This window comes from Homarus americanus, unplaced genomic scaffold (genome assembly GCF_018991925.1).
Source record: "Homarus americanus isolate GMGI-L3 unplaced genomic scaffold, GMGI_Hamer_2.0 scaffold32929, whole genome shotgun sequence".
Taxonomy (NCBI): domain Eukaryota; kingdom Metazoa; phylum Arthropoda; class Malacostraca; order Decapoda; family Nephropidae; genus Homarus; species Homarus americanus.
The window spans coordinates 8,322,451-8,340,063 of NW_024737097.1; the positions used below are offsets into that span (position 1 = coordinate 8,322,451).

The 17,613-nt window shown below is 42.2% G+C and overlaps 1 protein-coding gene across 12 annotated transcripts in view; it reads left to right on the forward strand.

Annotated features, from left to right (window-relative positions):
* Nucleotides 1–3,189, forward strand: part of LOC121873188 (far upstream element-binding protein 1-like) — a 115,178-nt gene extending 111,989 nt beyond the window's left edge. For 10 of the 12 annotated variants that reach the window (XM_042376524.1, XM_042376528.1, XM_042376527.1 and 7 more), the window contains 3 exons: nt 1–40; nt 888–1,014; nt 1,668–3,189. The exon at nt 1–40 is cut by the window's left edge and continues 227 nt beyond it. In XM_042376524.1, the coding sequence (XP_042232458.1) occupies nt 1–40; nt 888–962 (115 nt within the window). In that variant the 3' untranslated portion in view covers nt 963–1,014; nt 1,668–3,189. The remainder of the gene's footprint in view (nt 41–887; nt 1,015–1,667) is intronic. The other 2 variants (XM_042376532.1, XM_042376536.1) reach the window with 1 other exon arrangement.
* Nucleotides 3,190–17,613: the final 14,424 nt, after the last annotated feature.

Consider the following 17,613-nt stretch of genomic DNA (forward strand, 5'->3'; position numbering starts at 1 on the left):
TGAGGCGGATAAAATTGAGCAGCAATTAAAAGCTGCTAAGGTTAGTAATGGGGCACATTTGATGAGAATATGACTGTTCCACACTCACCAGTGCCCTCTTTGCAGGTTGTCATATTCTCTGCGTGTTTCATAATGTTAGTGCTCTAATGACTTAACATCTAATTGCAGAAGTGGTCATGTGTTCGAATAATATACTTCTGATTGCAGAAGTGGTCATATAGGGCCAAGACTGCTGGAGACTTGAGAATTGAGCCTCATCAAAATTTTCCTCTAATTGTATTATACCCATATATGTATGTATGTGTGTAAGATGTTGATTCATGTGTGTGCATATATATATATATATATATTTGGTATATACATATGCTTTTGCATAATTTACACACACACACATTTGTAAAACACATCACCAGGACTGTAGAAGCCACTCATATCTAGTTCATTAGAACTACTTGGCTTCTGCTATTAGTGTTGCTAATGTCCTGGTGGCTGTGGCTAAACCATTTGGCTGTTCTAGGTTTTGATCGGTTGGGTGTCTGCATGGGGTGTGTGTCAAGGCTAGACTGCAGAACTGTAGCAAAAATATTGCAATGCCCAGTAGAGGTTTTACATTAAGGCTGTGAACTTTAACTGACTTGCCTCCAGCTGTTTTTAATAAGAAAAAATCAATAAGTTGTAGATAAAAAATAATTCTTTGAAATTTTTAACCATTTCATATTAACTGTATACACAGGCTCTTGATATTCCTGAGAAATTAAGTCATACTATCATGCAGTAGGTGTACAGTATAATGTACACCAATTTGAGAGAGTGGCTTGAAGTTTACAGCCTAAAATGTAGTGTTTTATTGTTTGACATTTTGTGTGTTAATGGTTTTGTCTTTTCAGGGAGGTGCAGGAGGTCCACCTGGAGGGGGTCCCGGGGCGCCAATGTATAACCCCACGTTCAATCAGGGATATTAGGCCACATAGATGTAGCACGTTGGGAAGCGACTTCTTCTCTTCTAGATGACAGGTAAGTTCGCCTCTAATAAAATTTCCTTTTCAGGTTTTGTCAGATCTGAGTCTTATTACTGAGGGGTTTATTGTTGTTATTATTTATTATTATTTATTATTATTATTATTTATTCACAGTTTGTTTATTTCATTTTCTTTTCCTTTATATATATTTTTTTTCATGTTTTAGATATTAGTAGTAATTACAGAGACTGTGTTGGTAAATAGAACTCAGGTCTGACTTCCTTTTTATCTCAAGTTAGAATAACAGTTTCATTTAACTGTTAGTGACACATTGGCAATATTACTAGTAGTAGCTTGCTGCACTATGAAGTACCTAGCTGACTGGCTGGTAAGGCCACACCCAACCTCTGAACCAACACAACCCCCCCCTCCACCACCAACCTTGGTTATGAGTTGCTGCCGCTGCTGATGCTGTAGATCATTGGAATATACCAAGTACTGGAATTGGCCTGTGCCACACGTCGCGATCATGATGGAGCATCGGTGGGGTCTCCGGCAACAAGGGGGTTCGGCCAACGTGGTAGGTCCCCTGGAGGGTAAGTGAGCCGTAGCCTGCCAAGTTCAAGTTGTTTCAAGCTAACCTGTATTTTTCTTACAGGGACTTTACTCCAAACTTGAGAGAACAATGTGTTGATTTGTCTTTTTCAGACCCATTTGTTGTTGCCTTGAAGACTTCAGTTGTGGGTTGTTGGCCTCAAAATGTATCATGTTGCGATATCTTATTCGTGATGTCATGATGTTCCCCGATGATATGAGATGCTATTCATAAGGATGGTATGAAGCTGCTGCATACTTCAAGATGTACAATGATTTTCGTGTCACTATATCTACCATAATTATTATAACTGTAAGAGGGTTCTTGTTAACTAAGCAATTATTTTCTTTTTCTTTTTTCTTTTCTTTTTTTATTCTTTTTTTATTAAATCCTGTAAATATGCCACATAGTTTACTCTTTCTATAATTATGCCTAATGTGAAAAATATACCTTGTACAAGATAATTGTAGGTTTATTGCTGTGCTAGGGGAAAAAATCTCATTGTTTCGATGGGGGTAGCTGGGGTGGGCTTCGCTGACCTCTCAGAAATGTGCATTCTTACTCTTTTAAGCCACGTACCATGTGCCTATTCTGCATATTATTCTCCACACAATCCCACTATTAAAAATGATCCCTTATTGTTTTTATATCAATAATGCAATTGAAATTTTTCATGCAATATCCTAACCTCCTTTTACAGGTTAACATTTCCGTGATATGCCATTGCTTTTTTTTATACATATATATATATACGTGTATATATATTATATATACAAGAAATCGTATTATTTATACCGTAATGCCATTTCGGGATATTTGTGAATGTCATGTGTTTTGTTATGGCCAATATCATTACAGGCTATTCAGGGAAATGAGTTAAGGAGGAAGAAGAAACACAATCACCACGCGACAAACAGGTAAATGTAGTAAATGATACTTTAGAATATTATTATTATGTCCATTTACATCCTCGTGGATGATATTGATACCGTAGTTTTATTGCTATGCCATTGTGGCCCCTGCTGATGGCTGGGGCACATTTATCAGTTACTATTTTATATTTTATATTTGCAATTGATGTGTTATTTTATATCCATATTTATTTTTTTTTCATTGATTATATTGAAGGAATGGTGCTCCTCCCTTGGTGTGTTTTCTCAATATGGCATTGACTATTACCTTATGGTTTCCATTATGAACCGAACCCATTTATTATTATTATTGATACCCGCATTATTCTTACCGATACCTGCATTATGAATGATATGACCTACATTCTGATTGTCAGTGGTGGTGAGAGGTTCAGCTCATTCCAAGCACATGGGTGGGAAATTGGGTGGGTAGGTCATGTGCACTTGTGTAGGCCAGGTCAGCAAAAGTGTGTTCCTTTATGTTTGAGAAAGTTGTCTAATTGCGTAGGTTAGTATTCCCTCTCGGTGGAAAGCACGTCTTAGAAATTATATTTTTATCGGTGGGTTTCATCAGGTAAATCCTCCCTAGCATTTTTAATTTTTCAATTCGTCGTGACATGAAGGTTTTTTCCACAATGAATTTTTGGAGTTTCACAGACTTGCTCAATTGCTGCAACTGGCCGGTGTATCATTGAGACGACCAATAAAAACCTTCCTAACTCCAGCCCTGTGTCCTTACTGCCCTAGCACTTTTGTATTGGTCTTTTAAAATTGAATAATAAAGATGTGTGATTCATTTTGTTTTATTTATCCATCTATTACTACAGGAAACATACCTATTCCTGCCTTACGAAGATTTTGGAGTGATGTCTTAAATATCATGTAAGGCCTATTGAGCATTTTGTGTCTTATATATTTGAAAAAAAAAAGATTTGAAACTCTATCTCTCTCTCTCTCTCTCTCTCTCTCTCTCTCTCTCTCTCTCTCTCTCTCTCTCTCTCTCTCTCTCTCTCTCTCTCTCTCTCTCTCTCTCTCTCTCTCTCTCTCTCTCTCTCTCTCTCTCTCTCTCCCTCTCTCTCTCTCTCTCTCTCTCTCCCTCCTCTCTCTCTCTCTCTCTCTCTCTCTCTCTCTCTCTCTCTCTCTCTCTCTCTCTCTCTCTCTCTCTCTCTCTCTCTCTCTCTCTCTCTCTCTCTCTCTCTCTCTCTCTCTCTCTCTCTCTCTCTCTCTCTCTCTCTCTCTCTCTCTCTCTCTCTCTCTCTCTCTCTCTCTCTCTCTCTCTCTCTCTCTCTCTCTCTCTCTCTCTCTCTCTCTCTCTCTCTCTCTCTCTCTCTCTCTCTCTCTCTCTCTCTCTCTCTCTCTCTCTCTCTCTCTCTCTCTCTCTCCTACCTCTCTCTCTCTCTCTCTCTCTCTCTCTCTCTCTCTCTCTCTCTCTCTCTCTCTCTCTCTCTCTCTCTCTCTCTCTCTCTCTCTCTCTCTCTCTCTCTCTCTCTCTCTCTCTCTCTCTCTCTCTCTCTCTCTCTCTCTCTCTCTCTCTCTCTCTCTCTCTCTCTCTCTCTCTCTCTCTCTCTCTCTCTCTCTCTCTCTCTCTCTCTCTCTCTCTCTCTCTCTCTCTCTCTCTCTCTCTCTCTCTCTCTCCTCTCTCTCTCTCTCTCTCTCTCTCTCTCTCTCTCTCTCTCTCTCTCTCTCTCTCTCTCTCTCTCTCTCCTCTCTCTCTCTCTCTCTCTCTCTCTCTCTCTCTCTCTCTCTCTCTCTCTCTCTCTCTCTCTCTCTCTCTCTCTCTCTCTCTCTCTCTCTCTCTCTCTCTCTCTCTCTCTCTCTCTCTCTCTCTCTCTCTCTCTCTCTCTCTCTCTCTCTCTCTCTCTCTCTCTCTCTCTCTCTCTCTCTCTCTCTCTCTCTCTCCCTCTCTCTCTCTCTCTCTCTCTCTCTCTCTCTCTCTCTCTCTCTCTCTCTCTCTCTCTCTCTCTCTCTCTCTCTCTCTCTCTCTCTCTCTCTCTCTCTCTCTCTCTCTCTCTCTCTCTGCCTCTGCTACTTTGTTCCAAAGGAAAGATGAAAAAATAATCACCTAGGACAAACATTTAATGTAATCGATGCAACTTGTCATTATATTCCTCTTCTTTGACAGCCTTACCTAACAACTTGGATCTCATTCCACACACACACACACCCTTTTTTTTTTTCCATTTCAAGTTTTGCAAACATGACAGAGGTCTGATTCTGTCATCCAATCAACATAATAACATGCCCCTCAATGATTTTAAGTCGTTCAGCTTTTATATAATCAACCAAGTACAGTACTTTTTTGTATCATGGCTCAGCCTTTCTTTTGTTACTGTACAGTCGACCTTCCTCGTTAATTTGGACCCCTTTAATCCGGATTTTGGATAATTAGGACAAAAATCTGAACAAACTTTTTTTTTTTTTTTTTTTAAGATTTGTGGGAATATTACCTCCTCACAGGACCTTAAGCTAAAATGCTGGTCCACCCACTGCTGGGATAAAACACCAGCGTCTTTTTTGAGTCAATCAACATCTCCACCACTAGTGTGGAGGATGCAACTTTTAAGCTTTCAGACATCGAAAAATATTTACCATTTACTGCCAGTAAACAATGGAAACTTAAAATTTGTACCAATTAGAAATGAAAAGTTGTGCAGTTCCTTCAGCAAATGAAGCTCACCAACCCAAACTGAACCTTACAACGTGTTTTTCAGTAGTCTATGTTGAAGTTCTTAGCACAGGCTAACTTATCTTATCATACGTTATCACAGTTCTCATTGATCTACACAAAAAATACCATAATAAAAACCTTTTTGATATTTCACACTTAATATATGCCCGGTAATCTACTTCAACCTCCCATTGTTTACAACGACACATGACGCACCACAACTGTTGAGTATCAGCTACACGGTACACGTGTTTTTCGAATTGTTTTCAGTTAAAAAACTGTTACATCACATGTATATTTTACCTTAACTGTGCCTGAATGAATATATTCTCGGAAATAAATAGTAGTTTTGCTGATACGTGATGTATTTTAATGTAAAATAGGATAAAATACATGACGAAAACAAAAGACTTTACCTAACCTTCCGATGTTCTAGAGAAGTTACTGGTTTTTTTAATAGTTTTTGGTTAAAATACTGCTATATTACAATGGTATTCTATTCATACTGTGCTTGATATAATGCATTCACGGAAATGTAATATTTTTGCTGAAATGACGTACGTTTTACAGTGGAAAGTGGGATCAAATCGTGACAAAAACAATGACTTTCGCTTTCTTTCGTTCAAAAGATGTTACCGTAATCGCTTTTCGATTGGTTTTCAGTTAAAAAAACTTGTATTACAATAATATTCTATCCTAATTGATTTGCATAAATACTACGATACCATATTTCTGAATATTTTCATTAAAATTCATCCAAATCTTTTTCCTTGTCATCGTCTGCAGCACCAAACAGCTTCTCCCAGTCCTCTCCTTGAACAGGGCTAGAGGGTACGTGTTTTTCGAATCGTTTTCAGTTAAAAAACTGTTACATCACACGTATATTTTACCTAAACTGCGCCTGAATGAATATATTCTTGGAAATAAATAGTAGTTTTGCTGAAACGTGATGTATTTCAATGTAAAATAGGATAAAATACATGACGGAAACAAAAGACTTTACCTAAGCTTCCGATGTTCTTGAGATGTTATTCGTTTTTTTAATAGTTTTTGGTTAAAATACTGTTATATTACAATGGTATTCTATTCACACTGTGCTTGATATAATGCATTCACGGAAATGTAATATTTTTGCTGAAATTACGTACGTATTACAGTGGAAAGTGGGATAAAATCGTGACGAAAACAATGACTTCGAAATATAATGCAATATTAACCCCTGAATCGGTTAATTCGGACAATCGGCTAAAACTGACCTCTTCCCCTATTAGTCCGAATTAACGAGGGTCGACTGTATACCCATGTGCATGTTTATGGTTAGTGTTTCTAAAAATTTTCTATGTATTCTGCTTGCAAGTTTCCTCTAATATTTGGCCAACTCCTCATCTACTTTTGCACTTGTATTGTCTTCGTATTTTTTTATGTCTGGAGTATTTGGATACAATCATATAACTGATCCCAAACTCAGTTGTGCTCCCATTTTCTCTTTCAACTAACTTGGGCAAATACATGAAAAATGCAGTGGTGTCCAGTACATATCCAGTGTGTTTTTTTGTTTGGTTTTACGGGGATTAGCCCACCCGGGCACAGGTCACTGACCCACATTTGGGCCTGGGGGGCAAAAATGTAATAATAATGATATTAATAACAATACCACTGTAATAATAATAATAATAATAATAATAATAATAATAATAATAACACTGCAGTGATGATAACAAATAACCGTAAAAAATAAAATAAGAAAAGATCAAGAGTGAGAAACAATAAATGTATGTTGTGTTGTCAATGTTAAGAGAAACAATTGAGACCCTGCAATTGTATGTAAATGAGGCAGAAAGTTAGCACTATTCCATAAGTAGCACTGCCAACCTTGCATCTCATTTTTCTTTTTCATTTTTAATACAGTATCTTGAACCCTTACTTCAAGGCTGCATATTCTAGGACTGCTCCCATTCCTCTTCAGGAATATCCATTTCACCTTAACTTTCACGTGACCACTTAATAATTTAGTTCTTTGAAGATTGCAAATACATTCAACTTGTTAATCACAAGCACCTTCACACTCCTTTGCAACTCTTTAGCATTGTACCGTCCATTCAATATTAATTTCATTTATTCCCAATGACAATTGAACATTCTATATCGCGTTTACTAATCCATCCATATTAGTTAACTTACATTTCAGCCAAATCTGTTTACCAACATCTGGTCTTAACAGTTACCTTCTCTGTTGTTCTACCACCACTTAATCATGTATTCCCCACTACTGTATTAACCTTCAGCACACATCTAACAATCTCTCGTTTATCGTTCATTCTTGGTACTGTGTTGTATTCCATATATATTTCCCCACAATCTCCTTCACTTCCCAATCCCCCACTCATAATTTCATTCTAGTACCTACTGTCACCCACTTTATCTCACAAATGCTTATAAAATAGAGGTTTTGTTAAGGAGCCACCCAAGAAGAAACTGAACAGGGTGAGACAGCCAAGAAAGCCAAAGGAAATAAGTTTTGAATGAATAACTGATGTATGTTGGAAAGTGGTGAATTTTACACTAACAACCAATCCGTGTGTTTTGAGCTTGGGAGTTGGTGGAATGTGAAAACCAATTGAAAGAGAAAATATAAACGATGTATACAGTAAGAGGCAGACAGCATGTGTAAGCGCCCACTGTATAGTACTATATGAATAAGTTAATAGTAGTGGTCAGTGTTGCTGAATATTAACTGAGTGCCCATTGTAGTGAACATTAACAAAGGTAAGTACCTAGTGATGTTAACTTTAGTAAATGTCAAGGGTGCTTGAACAGGTAAACTGTGATAAGTGTTCCTTGATGGAAACATTAACCCTTAAATTAATGACACTGATAATAATAATAGTAATAATACTAAAGAACCATAAAGAAATAAAAAATGAAAATATCCATATTGAGAAATAATATATGTATGTTGTGTTGTCAAAGTAAGATAAACAAATGAGACCCTGCAATTATGTGTAAATGAAGAAAGTCAGATAAGCAATCTGGGACTTGGTCAAAGTTTTTGTGATGCCATATGGCAGCAGGGTCTACCATTAGACAACACATTATGCTTCCAATATCTTCCCAGGTGGTAGTACCTCCCTGTTTGATAGCAGCCTACTACCTACAGTGAATATAGGTTAATAAAGCCTGTAACAACCATAAGAATGAAGAAATAGAGTGTAGTATCTGTTCCCCCCCCTCCTTTGTTCATATTAAATCTAACAGTATAGGTATAAAGTTTGTCACAAACGTGGGGTTAGGCGAGTAAATAAAGAGCTTTATGGCCTGTTCTGTCGAAGTCAGTAGAATACCTGTATACCAAAGTACAGTTTTAGGTATTATGATTTTGCTATGACAGTTATGAGCACTGTACAGATGAATTGGGATAAAAATTGAAAAATATCACCATAACTGTTAGTTGTTTGTCAAGCAGGAAATTAACTTTGTACCAAAAATCTTCACCTCCATATTATACAAGTATAAGGGCCAGTTATCTACAAGACATGAAACCTTGAAATAATGTTTCCTATTTGTCTCCATCTGATTATAGTAATGCAATAAATACCCTAAGAAAGATAGCAAGACATGAACACTTTCCTAATGTCAGGAATAAAAATGTATACAATATGTTAATGACATGGACTAAACCAGCAGTTCAAAAAAACTATCCACTATTTAAATGGTCTTATTTGGAAAAATATTACGTAAATATATGGATCCTCACCGGAGAAGCTTCATAAAGGTGGTGTGCAAATTATTTCTGCATTTTTTAATGTTTAATATTAACTGCAGTAATAATAAGGATAAGAATACAATGATCTTGTTAAGATCAGATTATAGCCTTTTTTAAAAGCAGGATATGTTATAATAATTGGATGATCAAGAGTACAGTATTTTAAAAAGAATCATCCACCTATTTCACAAATGTATATTAATACAGTGGTCCCTCGGTTAGCGAACACAATTCGTTCCAGAGGGTCGTTCGTTAACCGAATCCATTGTTTCAATGGGATATTGGGTAATTGGTTCCAGCTCACCGAAAAGTACATAAAAAGTAAAAAAAAATGCAGTAAAGCACACTTATGTGTATGTAGAAGGCTACTAGTTGATGATGCTGATGGGAATTAGAAGTGGGGGTGGAGGAGAAGCACTCCCTCAGGGGAAGGGTATTGTCAGAGATGTCTTCTGAATGTGTTGATTCTGTGATTCTGTTTTCTGACTTTGTCATTGTAGAACCAGTAGTCTTTGTGGTGTCTATTTGTAGGGTTTGTTTTTGGTGTTGCTTTCTCAGCTGCGTGTTGTATGGCATCAGTAAGGTCCTGGTTTAGTTGGTCAATATCTTCTGCTGGTTCATAGTTCGAAAACCATTTTTGGAGTTCATCTTGATATAATTTCCAATTTGCTTTCTTGGTATTCTACCTGGGTGGCGGACGTGGGGGAGGAGGGAGTAGTTCCATTCTCAAAGTAGTTGTCGTTACAAAGTGGTCACCGGTCAGTTCATCGTCTATCTCCCACTGAGCTACTGGAACGAGCTCAGTGGAGATGAATGTGAAGTCCAATGTTCCTCCCAGGATGTGTGTTGGTTCCCCAGTATTAATGAGCGTTATTTCTGGAACATCTGTCAGCAGTTCCATTAGATGACGACCATCCTGATTCATTTTTGTGGTCAAATTGAACGTTGGATGGTGGGCATTGAAGTCCCCAACAATGAGCACAAGTTCCTGTGTTGCTTGTCAGTAGTTCACCGACTTCTAATCGTTTGGTAGGCGGTTTATAGATGATATATACTACAAGACTGTCGTTTGCCAGGTGTATCCGAACAGCTTGTGCCTCTACTCCATCTCCACAGTGAACTGGTTCTTCTGAACTGGGGACGGTCGCCCTGATGAGAATCATGCTGCCATAGGAGTTGGGCGCCTTTGGTACAGAGTACTGTTGGTATCCAGGCAAGTGGAATTGTTTATCTTTGGACACCAGGGTTTCTTGCAGAATGAAGACATCAATATTTTTAGCTATGGCTGCTGCTTGTACAGTATGCCGTTTGTTGGACAGGCCTTGTACATTCCACTGTGTTATCTTGAGATTACAAGGAGGTGGGGCTATTCTATCATTATCTCCTTGTCGCTGGTGCTGTAGTTGCTCTCGGCGTTCATGGTTGAGTCGCTCTCCTCCTCGTCCGTTAGGAGTGGTGACTTTCTTGGGCACCTGCTCTGAGGGAGGAGCAGGAGGTGGAATCCTGCTTGTTTTGGGAGGTATCTCGGGAGTTTTTCTTCTCTCTTCAGGGTGCTGTCGCTCTTGTCTGTGATCATGTGTTAGCTGATGGTCTGAGCTTGTTGTTCTATTCCTCGTGATCTGTTGCAAGGGGCTTGAGGTTTCACGGTTTTGAGTGATCTCTTGGATGGCAAGTTCTTCCTCTTGTCTGATATGTCTCAAGGGCGTGGTCTGTTCCACTTGTAGTTGTGGAGTTTTGGGGGTCTGGTCTTCCTGCATCTTTTCTGTGAGCTGTGTCATAACTGCATTTATTATATTTTCGGTGCTGGTATCTTGTTTCTGCATTATCGTAGAGAAAGTCCCTATCATAATGGTGATCATCTGTTTTATTTGTTCTTCGGTGAATGCCGCTTGTAGATTGGCAGGCTGGGGTGTATTCAGTTGGGTGGTCGCCTGAAGGGGTTGCAGTGTCCCAGGCAATATGGTGTTCTCCACCAATACTGGAGTGTTCTGTCCTTTTACTGCTACACAGCTCTGGAGCTGCAGTTGAGGAGTCCACTGGTTTGTCATGGTTTCCTGCATGGACTGATTTTGTCCCGGTGTCTTCAATTTGTGTCCTGTAGCCTGGTGAAGGAAGTGCAGGGAAGGAATCCTCTGACAGTTGGGGCGGAGTGGGTGCTGGGTTGACTGTATTCTGTCTCTGTTGACCCCACATGAATGTGCACTGAGGTGCTTCTGTTGTGTTTTGTGGTTGAATTTTTGCCTTTGCAACTTTCATTCGCTCTCTCCTCTCTGGGCATGATGTGCTCCAAGCGTGATGTTTCTTTCTACAATTTGGGCACTTGGCTGTCGTGGCGGTTCCTTCCTTGTGTTTTTGAATACACATTTCTGTCTTGTGGCTTTGGCTGCAGATGCCACATCTCACGTTTTTGTGGCACCTGGATTGGTGATGTCCAAATTCCTGACATGTGTAGCATCGTAGTGGTTCTGGGACAAAAGGACGCAACTTGTAAGTTCCCCAGTTGCCTAGGTCTACCTCCTCTGGGACTGTCCCCTTGATGTCCACTAGCACTTGCCTTGTCTGTGCTTTGTCCTGACTCATAACACAGCGCTCTGCCTTGGTCACTTTTGGATGTTTTATGATGACTTCTACAGGTAGTTCCAGAGGATATCGTAGTCGGACCATTCTGGTTGTTATCTCCTCGGGGTGTTAATTTTTGTTTGTCCGATGTTGGTGTTATTTGTTTACATATATGTGTAAAGTGGGTCTTGTTCTGCCATGTCAGCATGGAAGCTCTTAGGCCACCAGCTGTGTGTTTTAGTAGTTCCTTCTTCTTTTAACTTGGAGAATAATGGGTCCTCCATCTCTTCAAGTTTGGTCCATATTCTCTGTGCTTGGCTGTGTGTACGTATGTTCAGTGGTTCGATATTGTATAATTCGTGAAGTTCTTGTATTTTGGTGGTGTATGGCGGGAGTTGTTTTGATGCTCTACGGATAGCTTTTTGTACTGCTTGAAGTTTAAGTTGACTGGATTTGCTGATCGTGTTGAACGGTATTGGTGGATATTCTAGGTGAGGGCGGATAAGTGCTTTGTATAGATGTAGTTGAATTTTGGTGTCCATTTTGCTGAATCGTCGTAGTTTCGTGAGTTGTGATTGGGCAGTCTGTTTGCGTTGTTTTACGTGTTTTGCTATGCCTGTTCTTGTTATTGTGAGTCCCAAAATTTTGCCTTCGTTCGAGTATTGTATAGGTACGTTGTTGACTGTGATTGGTGCAGGGTTTATTTTGGCAATGTGTATTATCATTAGTTTCTGTGTATTGGTTTGAATTTTCCATTTTTTTTTCATATTCGTTGATTTGCTCGATGGCGTGGGTTGTTTTCCGTGCCATCATCTGTTTGCCCTTGCCTGGATGTCGGATGATTTGGGTGACGTCATCAGCATAAGCTACGTATTCTCCGTGTACCGGAGGTGGCATGTCCGCCGTATATATTGTGTAGAGTGTGGGCGAGAGGTTACTTCCCTGTGGTACTCCGCTGTATAATTTGAAGCTTGGGCCTATGTGGTTACCTATGATAATTTTGGCCTCTCTATTGTCGAGGAAGTTGCAAAGAAAGGAAGTAAAGTTGTTGGGAAGTTCTTGGGTGGTAATTTTGTATTTGAGTCCTAGGTGCCAGACCTTGTCGAATGCTTTAGCTACATCCCTTAATACTATGTTACATTGCTCCTTGTTGTGCATCGCGTTTGCTATGTTTTCGTAAATTAGGGCTAAGGCTGTATGGGTTCCTCTATGTTTTCTAAATCCATGCTGTCTGGGGTTGTATTTCTCCTCAAATTCGAGGTGTGTTCTCAGTCGGTGGTTAATTATTTTTTCTAGGATTTTTCCCGGTATTTCTAGAAGAGAGATTGGTCTGTAATTTGCTACTTGGATTGGGGATTTACCTGGTTTTGATATAGGTCTGATGCTTGCTGTTTTAAATTTCCTTGGGAAGTAGCCAGAGGCAAGTGCTGCATTAAAAATGTTTCTGAGTTGGTGTATCATGTTGATTGGTAGATGCTGGAGTATGGGTTTGTTTATTTTACTGATGCCCGGGACCTTGTTCTTGAAACTGATAATTGTTTTCTGAATATCCTCTGCGGTGATTGGTTGGATCAGTGTGGAAAGATCGTCCAGAGCGTTTATGTCTATGCTGGGACTTGGTTGCCAGATGTGGGTTGTGTGTGTCATGTGATTGGTTACTTGTTGCTCGGTATTCATACAGAAGTTCAGGTTGTCTTCTTGGCTTATTTGAAAAATTTTGCTCCAGTATTTCCTGAATTCAGGTTCTTGTTCTTTGGGTTCAGTTAATTTGATTTGGTTGCTATTTAAAATGTAGTTTGACTCGTTGCTGGAGATTCCCATTAGGTTTTTAATTTTTCGCCAGAATTCTTTCGGGTTGTGGTAAATTGCTTCTGTGTCTGCTATTAATTTCTCCCAGTTATTCACGTATGCTTCTTTGGACATGTTTCTTAGTTGTTCGTGTATGGTGTAATATTGTATTCTGTATTCTGGCGTCCATCCTTGTTCTAGGATTAATTTGAATAAATTACTGAACTGTGTCTGTAGAATTCTTGATTGATGTGAGTATTGGGGGTGTGGTAATGTGCGGTGAGTGGTCGTGGGTATGTGGTGTTCCATTGCTTGGATCACGTTTCCGTACCATGTCTCCAGTGTGCTGTCTATTTGGGAGGTGTGTTTGTTGTTTAGTTGGGTTATTTGGTGGTTGCTTAACTCCTTTTGGAATTCCTCCCAGTTGGATCGGCTGTAGCTGTATCTCGTCCTGGCAGGGATCTGAATTGGCGACGTGGAGAGTGTGGCTACGATAGGGAGAATGCAGGTCCTTGTTTGTTGTTGTTGTTAAGATTGTCGGACCGTAGTCCGACACGGGCCTTTGCCTATAGGCGGCCCGTTTGGTGGTTCCGGCTGGAGCTCCAGGAGCAGCCAGACCGGATTGGAGGTGGAGGTGGTCCCACCTGCAGATTGGAGGGATACTGCAGGTTGCAAGTGTGAGCGGACCCCCCGATCAGTGGACGCTTACCACCAACCCCCACTCTTGGACGTGGTCAGTTTCGGAGTGGCGCGCCCCCCGAACTGGGGTCCGCACTTGCTGGGAGAGGATGCTTTCTAAGCTATCTGGGTGGTGGGTATCGTGTGATGACCCGGAGTAGGTGGTGAATGTGGTCTGTATGGGCCTTTCGGGTTAGAGTGGCCGCTGGTGTTGTGTGTGTTTCTTGGGAGATTTGAGTTCTGTTTCGGAGGCTTTGTGTGACCTCGCAATCGAGGAGATAGTGTTCAAGTGGGTTGGCTGCTGGCTCCTGACAGTAGGTGCATTCCATGACGTCATTTCCGATCATCTGCCAGGAGCACTTGTACCCCGTAGTCGATGAAGGCTGACTTGGGTTTGTCTTGGAGTTTTCTTGTCAGCGAAAGGTGGTTCCCCTTTTGTGGCCGCCAGGTACCATTTGGCTGATTGGGAACCAGCGTTGAATGCATGAAGGAAGCTCTTTTTGATGTGGAGCTTGCTAGTCTTTCTGAGGTGATTCTTGATCTGTTGCACGCTTGCTGGAACTTGGATGTGTACGCTACTAGAACGTGTAGCTGCCTTGGCTGCTTCGTCTGCCACGTCGTTTCCTCCGATCCCTACATGACTGGGAATCCAGTGTAAGACGACTGGGCGGTTTTGGCTTTGGAGTTCCTGTAGCTGTGCGAGGATCGAGGTAATGATGTGGACGTTGTCTCTTGGTTGACTGTGTTGCAGTGCCTGCATGGCCGATCTCGAGTCCGTGTGAATTATGATGGACTTGTTGTGTTGTGTTGCAGCGTGTTGTAGGGCCTTTGAGATTGCTACCAGCTCTGTTTGTAGGGTGGAGCAGTCATTGGAAAGTCTCCATCGGAGGGTCTGACCTTGGGTGTAGAAGGCTGCTCCGGATCTATGATGTTTTGGGTCCACCGAGCCGTCTGTGAAGTATGATGCTGCATCAGCCGGTGTCTCGGTGGCTATGGCTTGGAGAGTTATTTTTTTCAGGTCCTCCTTCTGGAGGTTGGCTTTACTATCGCCTAGGTCGGTGATTTTGAATGTGGCTGTTGGAGGACTCCATGGTGGAGGAACAACGTAACCATTGTCTTGTGTGTCTTGGTTGTTCTTGACGAGTGTTTCTGCTTGCAGGTGTCGGATGACCTCGCTTGCCTCGTGCGACCAGGTGGCCCCTCGCACTCTGTGGTCGAGGTGGAGGGAGGCACTGATTCGGATTTTGGCAACTGTGGGCTTATCTGATAACAGATTTTGGCGAGGAGACCGGCTGTCACCTGCTTGACTCGTACTGCCAGAGGTGGTAGTTCGGTTTCCATTTGCAAATTGCAAATTCTGGTCCACATGGGTGCTCCGAGCATGGTCCTGAGAGCATTATTTTGGATGACTTCTAGCTTAGCTATTTGGTCTTCTCTCAGTCCAATGAGTGCTGGAGCACTGTAATCTACCAGCGATCTGATGGCGGCCGTGTAGTAGGCTTTGAGCACATGAAGGTTTGCTCCTGCGGATTTGCTGGTGAGCGACCTCATTATATTGTGTCTGCTCTTCGTCCTGTGCCTGAGATACTCGAGTTGCGGCTTGAAGGTGAGTTTCTGGTCAAACCAGATTCCAAGACACTGGTGGGTGTTGGTCCAGACTACCGGCGTGTTTTGTATGGAGAGCATCTTGTCTGGTGTGTCTGTGCAGATGGCCATCGCTTTCGACTTGGCTGGATTTATCTTGAGTCCAAGTCCGTTGCACTCCTCTTCTATAAGTTGGAGTGCGTGTTGCGTGTTGGCTAGTCTGTTTGATCCTCTTACTATAAGCTGTAAGTCGTCTGCATAGCATAGGAGCTTGGCTGTTTGTCTGAAAGGAAGTTTGACTAGATTTTCCATCAGGACATTGGACTGAGGATGCCTCCTTGTGGGGTTCCGTTTTCATGGACCCTGTAGCTTGAGGTTGCTCCCTGGAAGCGTACTCTTGCTTCTCCCTGTGTGAGGTAGTTCTGGATCCACCCCAGCAACCTTCCTTTGACGCCTTTTTCAGCGAGCGTCGTTGTAATGGCCAGTGGATTTGCTAGTTCGAAGGCCTTTTCCAGGTCGAGGAAGACCACCAGAGCTGGTTTGTAGTCCACTGTGCTGAGTATCTCGGCGATGTTGTTGCCTGTGCCGGTGTTCTCGGTGTAAGCAAAGATGTGAGGGTGTGGGCTGCCTACTTTCCAATTGAGTCGGTTGAGAGCCATTCTTTCTCCCGTCTTCGCTATGCAGCTGAGAAGGGAGATGGGCCTCGGTTTGTCTGGTTCTCTGGGCTTCGGAATGGGCTGTATATCTGCCTTCTTCCATTCCGGTGGGAGTCTTTGTGCTGTCCACGAAGCATTGATGGCTTGTAGCAGAGCCTCGTGTCCGGCTGTACCGGCATGAGAAAGCATGGAGTAGGTTATCCTGTCGGCCCCTGGTGCTGTGTCCTTGCTTCGTTTTAGCGACTTCTGGAGTTCTTGCTGGTTGAAATGTCTGTCAGTGTCATCTTCACTGTTGCAGGCCTCTTCGATCATCTGGAGTCTGACCTGTCGCAGACGCCGTTGTGTCTCCTCCGCCTGTCTCGGGAGGTTTTTCGTTGCTGCTCGGTCAGAGAACAGTTTTGCAAGTCTCTCGGCTTCCTCTTCTGGGTTGGGATGGGTTGGTGGTGGTGGTGTTGCCTTCCCAGATGCCCTTCGGATCTGGGCCCACATCTTGCCAAGGGAGGTGTGCTCGTTCAGTTCGGAGCACCACTTGAGCCAGCTTACGTTTTTTATTTCTTCCTTCTCCTCCCTGGTATCCTTAACTATGACTTGCAGGAGATGTCTGTTTGTTTCCGTGGGATGTCTCCTGTAGTTTCTTCGGGCCATGTTCACTCTGTGGTTGAGTTCTTTCACCCTGGGACAGTAGTACCAGTAATCATTGTACTGTCTTGATGTGGGTTTTGTTTTTGGGATAGCCTCTTCTGCCGCTTGGTGAAACGCCTCGACCAATTGGTGGTGGAGGGTTGTCTCATCCACGGGTGCTGCGCCGGCCGGCTGTGATTTTTCGCGCCACTTAGCCAGGTGTTTCTTAAAGAGTCCCCAGTCTGCCTTTTGGGTATTGTATCTCCATCTCGGCGGGGGTGGAGTGGGGAGTTTGTTCACCTTCAGCGTTGTTAGGGTGGCGAAGTGGTCGCTGGTCAGCGTGGGGTGTATCTGCCAGGAGGCCGAAGGCTGTAGTGCACTGGAGACGAAGGTTAGATCTAGCCTTCCTCCCCTAGTGTGGGTGGGCTCTCCGGTGTTCAGGAGGCAGATCTCGGGTGTATCTTGAAAGGTGGTGTATAGGTGTAGGCCGTCTTCATTTGTGGGGCTTGCCGAGCTTAGGAAGGGATGATGTGCGTTGAAATCCCCTCCTATGAGTGTGGCGTGGTCAGCGGCCGAAGCAAATAATTGAGTCACCTCCAGTGAGCCCCTTGGGTTCTTGTAGATGATGTGAACAGGTTTACTTTGACGGCCTGTGTCTCGATGTTTTCCCCACATGGAAATTGCTGCGTGACATCGGCGGAGGGTATGCTTGACTTGACCAAGATCATACATCCTCTTGTTGACGCCTGCGTGAAATGCCTCCTGTATGTCTTGTAACCACTGAATTTGAAACAGTGGTGTTCTTGTAGAAGTGTTTCTTGTAGCAGTATC